At 30.3% G+C, this 8,637-nt stretch overlaps 1 protein-coding gene across 2 annotated transcripts; it reads left to right on the forward strand.

Moving 5' to 3' along the window:
- Positions 1–946: 946 nt before the first annotated feature.
- Positions 947–7,842, forward strand: LOC145970948 (importin-4). Of its 2 annotated transcripts, XM_083098039.1 has the most exons (15): positions 947–1,136; positions 1,503–1,589; positions 1,665–1,772; positions 2,198–2,350; positions 2,526–2,711; positions 2,797–3,091; positions 3,185–3,339; positions 3,648–4,245; positions 4,321–4,559; positions 4,637–4,836; positions 4,915–5,255; positions 5,333–5,502; positions 5,582–5,793; positions 6,159–6,469; positions 6,715–7,842. In XM_083098039.1, the coding sequence occupies exons 1-15, from the start codon at positions 1,083–1,085 to the stop codon at positions 6,837–6,839; spliced, it is 3,234 nt and encodes a 1,077-aa protein (XP_082954165.1). In that variant the 5' UTR covers positions 947–1,082; the 3' UTR covers positions 6,840–7,842. The 2 variants fall into 2 exon arrangements, with proteins under 2 accessions (XP_082954165.1, XP_082954166.1); XM_083098040.1 differs by lacking the exons at positions 947–1,136; positions 1,503–1,589; positions 1,665–1,772 and having other exon boundaries at positions 2,216–2,350; positions 2,530–2,711.
- The last annotated feature ends 795 nt before the right edge of the window (positions 7,843–8,637 follow it).

Raw genomic sequence — 8,637 nt, forward strand, 5'->3', positions numbered from 1 at the left:
ACACAGAAACAAACCGGGAACCTCCCGATTTTATGTTAAAAAACAAAAAAAATTGAAAAATCGTAAAAAAGTCGTAACAATATTTGCTTAATATAAAAGTTTTGCAGTTTGTATGTACAAAATAAGATAGGTTCCCGCTAGATATTGCACGAAGGAATATAAATAAACTTTTAGAAATGAGTTTAGAAGCATAATGAAAAAGATTTCGGTTTAGAAACCGAAATCTTTTTCATTATGCTTCTAAACTCATTTCTAAAAGTTTATTTATATTCCTTCGTGCAATATCTAGCGGGGACCTATCTTATTTTGTACATACAAAGCAAATATTGTTACAGAAGCCGATAAAAAAATTGTAATTTTTCAATTTTTTTTGTTTTTTAACATAAAATCGGGAGGTTCCCGTTTTGTTTCTGTGTGTACTTTAATCGTGGAGAAGCATTTACTATTCTGTGCAATTAATAAAAAGATTTCGGTACAAAAGAAATATAATGTTATATCGGTAAAAAAGTCTTTAGGATCCCCTTAAGCTATGTGCGCTCGTAGAATCATTCCATCCTTATTAAAAGTCCTCGTCAAAAGTTAAGCCGATGGCACACGGTACGATTTTTCGTACTGGATTTGATAAGATTTAGTAAAATACTAAAAATGCACCAATCAGAATGCAGCATTTCTAATATTTTACTAAATCTTGTCAAATCCAGTACGAAAAATTGTACCGTGTGCCGTAGGCTTTAGACAAAGATAAATAGACGAGACGCATGCGCCGTAACGTCATTGCGTGTCATCCGTATGGATGTAGGTCCGTTCGAAAATCTTACTCATTGGGTAGAGTAGCATTGAATTGGCCAATCAGGACAGAGAAACTTCGCTCCTAATTGGTCAAAACGAATTGGTCGAAATTCTGCTCTATTCTACGGACAATTTTTAAACGCACTCTTATCGAGACGTCACCAACAGGTCCCAACCATGATGCTCCGAAGGTCTTTATCGGAATCTGGATGGCGGCGGTGAACGACAGCCGGGCCACTCTTCGTCCGCGTGTACTGTCAAGTGGATTTTTCCCTTTTAACTAAAACAACAAAATGGAGCGCATATTGATGAATCTACTCATGGCTGACAATGCCATGATACAAGAGGTTCGTAATTCTTTATTCGTCATAAGAATTTGTCAAATCGATTCTAATAACAGTGAAAACACGTGTTTTACTCCGTTCGCTTTTAAATAGAATTTGAATTTGTTAAGAGACCATTTAATATAATTGTTCCTCTTTATTGGATGTGTATGCAAAATCTTCTCTTCTCGATCCTATTGTACTATCCGCAAAATAATTTCTACACACTTGTACATCTTCCATATTTTATGGTATTATAGTTATTATTCGTTGCATGTCTATGTGCAATCAAACACGTCAAAGTGTTTCTTATAATAATAATAATAATAATAATAATAATAATCTACTGTCATTTTATAACTCAAAATAATATTCTATGTTTCATTTCAGGCAACTGTGGAACTCAAAAAAGTTCTTCAAAATCCAGACAATATATCAACTTTGTGCCAACTTATACTGACCTCGACGAGTCCTGAGGTTTTAATAGAATTATAAATTGATTTCCATATACTCTAGTTTCAATAGATATGCTTAAAGAAAATGTATGTTTAGGTAAGGCAGTATGCAGCTCTTATTCTTAGGAGACGTTATAGTAAAGGCAAGAACTGGGCAAAATTACCGGAACCTATACGTAGTGAAATTAAAAAAATGATTTTACAGGTAAAAAATTTATATTGCATATATTGTACCTTAATGATTTAAATCACAGATTTTTATATTATTAATAAGATTATTCGCTAAAATATTTCTCTAGATATCTCTAGCTTATTTCTAGGTATATATTTTTTAGATCTTTTAAATTATTTTATAAGATTGTATCCTTTTTTTTTATAATAAAAAAAGACAATACAACATGAATTACAGTTGAAATACAAATTGAATACGAGTAATTAAATTTTGTTATATTATTTTTACATGTTGGAAAATAAACATATATATATATATATATATGTATATATATATATATATATATATATATATATATAAAGATAAAAAAATTCAAGCTTATATAATTTAGCTCTTCTAATTAGGTAATTATTTTAATTAGTTCTTGTGTAACATATTTACTATATTTTTTTTTCCAGGCTTTAGGGAACGAATCAGTAAAGTCTGTTAGAACTAGTATAGCTCAGTTAGTAGGTGTTATTGTTAAACTTGAATTACCTACAAATAGTTGGCCAGAAGTCATACATTATGTACAACAATTAGTCACTAGTGAAAATATGGAAGTTAAAGAGGTAAATAAAAAAAAAATATATATATATATATATATATATATATATATCAATTTTTATCAAAATAATATAAAGTATAGCTATAAGAAAAGTATATGTTAATAAAGGTTTGTAAACTATTTTACTTGGAAACTTCAAAAATTTATCAATCATTTTGATATTAAAAATTTTTTTCTAGCTAGGCCTCCATACTTTATCAATTATGACAGAAGTCACGCCAGATGCCTACACTTCACATGCTACATCTTTGGCGCTGCTTCTTGCTCAGACATTAAATAGTCTTCAGAATTTGGGACAGCCAGTTGCTTTTTACGTTTTGAATACAATGCGACATCTTATTCCTGTAATTAAACATGATGAAGCTGTTAGTATTATGTAATAGGTTTTTAATCTCTTTAATTGATTTTAAATCTCAATGCAAAATATTGAAGAATAACATTCAATTCTAGATCATAAACACTTATGTTAACATGATGCCTCGTGTAATGGTCACAATTCAATCTTTAACTCAAGCTTACGAAGATATGGCCATCCAAAGTTTTGAATTACTGGATGAATTGTGTGAGAATGTGATTGCTGTGATAACGCCTCATGTCAAATCTCTTGTCAACATGTGCCTTGAAATCATCGCTAAAGAATCTTTAGATCATCTTATAAAAGTTAGAGCAATTAGTTTTATTGGCTGGCTAGCAAGGATAAAGAAAAAGGCTCTTGTGAAACATAAATTAGTGGAACCTATCGTCGGTAAACGATGATTTTGATATTTAATCAGATTACTTAGTGCGCAGTTAATCAGTTTACTTAACAGTGATGTTTAATTATTTATTCTATTTGCAGATATGTTATTCGTAGTTATGATGACTCGGCCAGATAATGATAGAGATGATGATGATATAAATACAGAAAACGAGAATACTATTTTAACAAGTAGTACTCAAACTTTAGACTTGCTTGCGTTACACTTACCACCAGAGAAATTACTTCCACATTTGGTAAGCAAACTAGTTCTAACTAATTAATATTACTATAACACCATAAATTTTTATGAGTATATGTTTGATAATATACACATTTTTTATTTCTTTTAAAATTATAAAATTAGAAATTAGAAATAAAATTATTGCATAGTCCTGAAAATTATAATTTGTAAAACATGTATAGCATCATGCAATTCTATTAATATTGATTACACATTTTTTAAATGCATTTGTTCATAAAATATTGATGTAATTATTCTGTGAAATCATTCATTATTTGAAAATCAAATTAAATTTAAAATAATGAGATATTAATCTTACAGTTGCATCATATCGAACCTGGACTTCAAAGTACAGATATGTACATGAAGAAGGCTTCGTATGTAGCGATAGCTGTATTAGCGGAAGGTTGCGCTGAGTATATTCGTTTAAACTATCTTGAGTACTTCCTACGATGCATTTGTCGAGGAATTACCGATCCCTCGCCTATAGTGCGCAATGCCGCACTTTACGCCTTAGGACAATTTTCCGAACACTTACAACCAGAGATTTCGCAATATTCATCAGAATTGTTACCCGTATTGTTCGAATATCTAAATCAAGTCTGTTTGTATATCAAACAAGAGAAAAAAGAACCGCATGCGATCGGTCGTATGTTTTATGCTCTTGAGATGTTCTGCGAAAATTTACACGAGAGTATTCTGCCGTATTTACCCAAGCTCATGGAGAGGCTATTCAATATCTTGAACGCGGATACGTCGGCGAACGTAAAAGAATTCACTCTAAGTGCCATAGGTGCCGCCGCCTGTGCCAGCAAGGAGCATATGCTACCGTATTTTGAAACAATCATCAACATTCTCAATGATTATCTTACCGCAGAAGTGACTGTAGAAAACATGTTTCTTAAAGTTCAAGCAATTGGTTAGTCAGAAAGATGATCAATTATTTAATTAATCATTCGATAATTATTCGAAAATTATATACCTATTATTTCAGATACTCTCGGAGTACTTGCTAGATCGATAGGCGAAAAGCACTTTGCGCCATTAGCGCCTACTTTTCTCAATCTCGCAATAAAATTTCTAAGAAATTCTGAAGACGATCCAGACGTGCGGAAATCTCTTTATGGGCTGTTCGCCGCCATTAGTACAGTAGTAAAGAAGGACATGGCTGTAGTTTTACCCGAACTTGTCGAGTATATGATAATGAGTATAAGGAGTTCAGATGGAATTTTGGTGAATATCGCGCAAATCATGATATTCGAGACCATTACAACGAAAATTACATGTTATAATTAATATTGTCGTTACAGATGCACTTCAAAGACGATGCTAATGCGTTTTCAGTTTACAGTGATCTTAGCGAGACTGATAATGAAAAAGAAGAAGACATTGAACATACTGATAATGAAGAAGATGATGACGATGTCGAAGGCTATAGTGTTGAAAATGCCTACATGGAAGAAAAAGAAGAAAGTGTAATGGCCTTGAAGGAAATCGCTGAATATACAGAGTAAATTTTTCAGTTTTCGAAAGTTTTAGCTAGTAATTAGATGATTATACTTAATGAGGATATTGTTACATTTTATAGAGAAGCGTTCATGCCGTACCTCGAAAGATGTTTTGAGGAGATTTTCAAGTTGATCAATTACCCTCAAGAAGACATACGTAAAGCGAGTATAGAGGCTTTGTTACAATTTTGTATTAATTTCTCGAAAATTAATACCGATGAAGGTAGAAAAGCATTGTTGAAGGCTCTTTGTATGTTTATCCCAAAATTGTCGGAACTAATAAGATTAGACGAAGAAAGGACGGTCGCCATTTGCGGCTTAGAAGCATATCTGAAACTTTTAAGAGAAATCAAATCAGATGTTATCTTTGGTGGAGGTCACAAAGAAGCTATAATAAATTGTGTGATTGATGTGCTAACAGGTACTTACGATTTATATTTATGTATTCAGTGTTTTGATAAATTAATGCATATAATCTTCAATCATAACTTGTTGCAGGCAGGACAGCATGTCAAGACGAAGAGGAAGTCGAGGGTGCTGAAGCAGAACAAGATGAATTATTAGTAGAAAGTGCAGGATCTACATTGTCCAGTTTAGGAAGAGTGATTTCGCCAGAAGATTTTGCGCTCTATTTTCAAACTACGTTACCTTTTCTTTTAAAGAGACTGGTATTATTACTGACTTATTTGCTTGCATTTCTTCGAAAATTCGCAATTTCGATGTTTCAGCTAAGCCAAATGTTTTCAGAAAATGGACAATTCCGAGGCACAGAGATCTTTTGCTGTTGGTACAATCGCGGAATGTTTCCCGGGACTAAAACATATGACGGCTATGTTTACCCAACAATTACTTTCAGTTCTTTTACAAACTGGAGCTCAAGATCCTTGTGGTGAAGTTCGTAGTAATAGCTTCTTCGGTATTGGAGAACTGGTATTTTATGGAAAAGAAACAGTTTATCCGTATCCTTTTCAATTAATATTTAATAGTAATTGAATATATATCATATATATTTTTAGTGATGAAAATTATTTGAAAATTATTTGATATTTAACAATATTTGTTTATATTGAAAGTTCTAGTATTTAAAGATGATAAGTATCAGAAGAAAAATAAAATTTTGTTAAATTTTTCTTTTTTTATAATTAAAATTTCAAAAACATTACAAATATACAAAATATTATTCTACTCAGATTTATTTTATACACATGGAACAAAATACGATTCAAACATTTTTATAATTATTAAGTAGCATATTTTTTATGGGATTAATTACCTAAGTATAATTTTGTTAATGATATTGATTTCCTCAATAATTACTCTACAGACATTATCCCCAGATTCTAACAAGTCTGTCATGTGCCATTGCAAAAGAGACAGATGCGGCCGCACGCGATAACGTGGTTGGAGCGATTGCACGGCTTATTATTACAAATTATTCAAATTTACCGCTCGAACAAGTATTTCCAGTTTTTGTTCAACAGTTACCTTTGAAAGCAGACTTTCATGAGCATAAAGCTGTATTCAAAAGTATTCTTACATTGTATCAAGCTGGACTCCCTGTTCTACAGTCTCATATCCGTACATTGTTGAAAGTTGCAGTTGTCATATTACATGAAGACAAAGCCATGGATGATGGTGAGTTTATACAATAATAATTAACATTTTAAGAAATCTATAGGAAATGCTTTTATCTCTTTCAATTTGATCTCTGAATAGATCACATAAAATATATAAAAATAATATCTTTTTCATTTAATTTTAAAGAAATTATTTATTTATTTATCAAACATTCAATACCTTGGTTTCAGTTTAAGAATTTTATAAAGATATGACTAATAAATTATTGTTCTAAATTATATTTTCATATAATTTTTTTACAGAAACACGAAATCTCATCATGGAATTCATCAAATCTGCTCAACGAGATTTTGTAAATGACTGGAATGCAATTTTCACCGAACTACCTCCAGAAGTTGTGGCAAAAATTCAACGCATGTTTTCTTAATTTAAGAATGATTAATTATTATCAATTTAAGATCGTGTAAGTTAATTTAAATATCGATTTACAATTATTTTTTCATTGCATCTCATTTTATATTGTTATGTTTTTCTTTGCAATTCGAATTCTATTGCGGAATAATAATACAATTTCCAGATAAACAAGATACGAAACGGGAATAAATAGTAATCGCAATTGATTAAATATATGTTTCTATCCATTTTATAGAGATAAATATTTATTATTATTTTATTCATTATTTCTACTTCGTTTAAATAAAGAATTTTTATAGCTTCAAAAAAAAATAAAAAATTTTAGGCCGTTTCGTGACTTTTTGATTAAATAATTTATGCTACCTTGATTAAGTGTATAAGTTGTTATTTTTATAATAGGAAGTACATAAAAACAGTCTTCAAATTATGAATAGATAAAATAGAAACTTGTATGTAGCAATATGAGAGAAATATGAAATTTTTCAAAGATTCGAGAATATATTTGAATTTTGATTTACTTGTAAAAATCTTATAATTCTGATGTTAGGTTTTTTGAATCTTTTTAATCATAGAATTATAGTATATATGTATAAGTAGATCAAATTTCAACTTATTTTTCATTTTTCGATAATTGTATAAATAAAAAACCGATTAATATTTACTAAAGTGCAAATTTGTTTATGAGATTATGAACAAAGTCCTTTATCTTCAGTTGAAAATTGAATGAAGATACATACTTCAAAAAATGTAGGCATTGTTAATTGTTAATGAACGGATTATCGTCGTATGCGTCGTATCTTCTTTCTTTTTGTTAGTAATCAAAAATATACTATCTAGCGTATCACATGTAGACATTGAAAATAAATGTGTACTATGTGACTAATAAAAGCCTTGTATTATATGCTTTTTATAAATAGCATGAACTTTTTTCGCGCTTATGTTCTTAAAGTGTATTTTAAGATAATAGATTTTATATTCAATATACAATTTAAGAATAAACCGTTTTTTAAATATGATTTATTAAAATTATCTTTTTCATTAATTAATCTCTATTTGTTTTAAATAAACAATATTTTCTAAAGAAATAGCATTTTCTAAATAAATATATTTTTCTTTATTTCCACTGTTAATAGCGTTGCAAAAATGTTTTACAGACAAATATTTCTTTCTCTTTTTTTTCTCCTTGTATAATCGATGCATTCAAGTGCTTCAATGCAGCGCGTGAAAGAGATAAAATAAAATTTCTAATGGGCACTAGGATTTCCGTACAATGTACAGTTGATATCAAGTATGATATCTATCGTTTTATCAAAAGGCACCAGATAACTCTACGGCCAATCGACTTCTTAAAGGCCTCATTAAATACTGGTCGCAACTTCTCGAGTAATATGTTTGTTCGAGTCGAACGATACGGTTCGCATTTTTTTGTAACGCTTCGCGAAAATTGTTGCAACTTATGGTAAGTTGCTAATAAAGGTCGAATATTATACATTGACGTGTTGTGATTCGTGTGTGTGTTTCTCGCATCGTTTTGTGTCTAATGTACGTTTGTTAGATTACAATAGTGCTCGCAAATCGCTCTCGTAGATCTTTTAAAAGTAATAGTTGGCAACTAATGAGTTTTTCCACGTTTTTCACATTCGATAAGAAGTGCCGAATATCAGAATATTTCATTAAATAAAATTTCACTGAGTCACCTGTAAATAAATATATGATTACGAATCCAACTCATCATCAAGTCAAGAATCGTATACAGGATGTTCTAAAAAAGTGTGTATTTGTGTAATGTTTTATACGTGTAGGAACACTCG

Source organism: Camponotus vicinus, unplaced genomic scaffold (assembly GCF_025532165.1).
Source record: "Camponotus vicinus isolate PSW18456_S1 unplaced genomic scaffold, iyCamVici1.0 SCAF_4, whole genome shotgun sequence".
NCBI lineage: Eukaryota > Metazoa > Arthropoda > Insecta > Hymenoptera > Formicidae > Camponotus > Camponotus vicinus.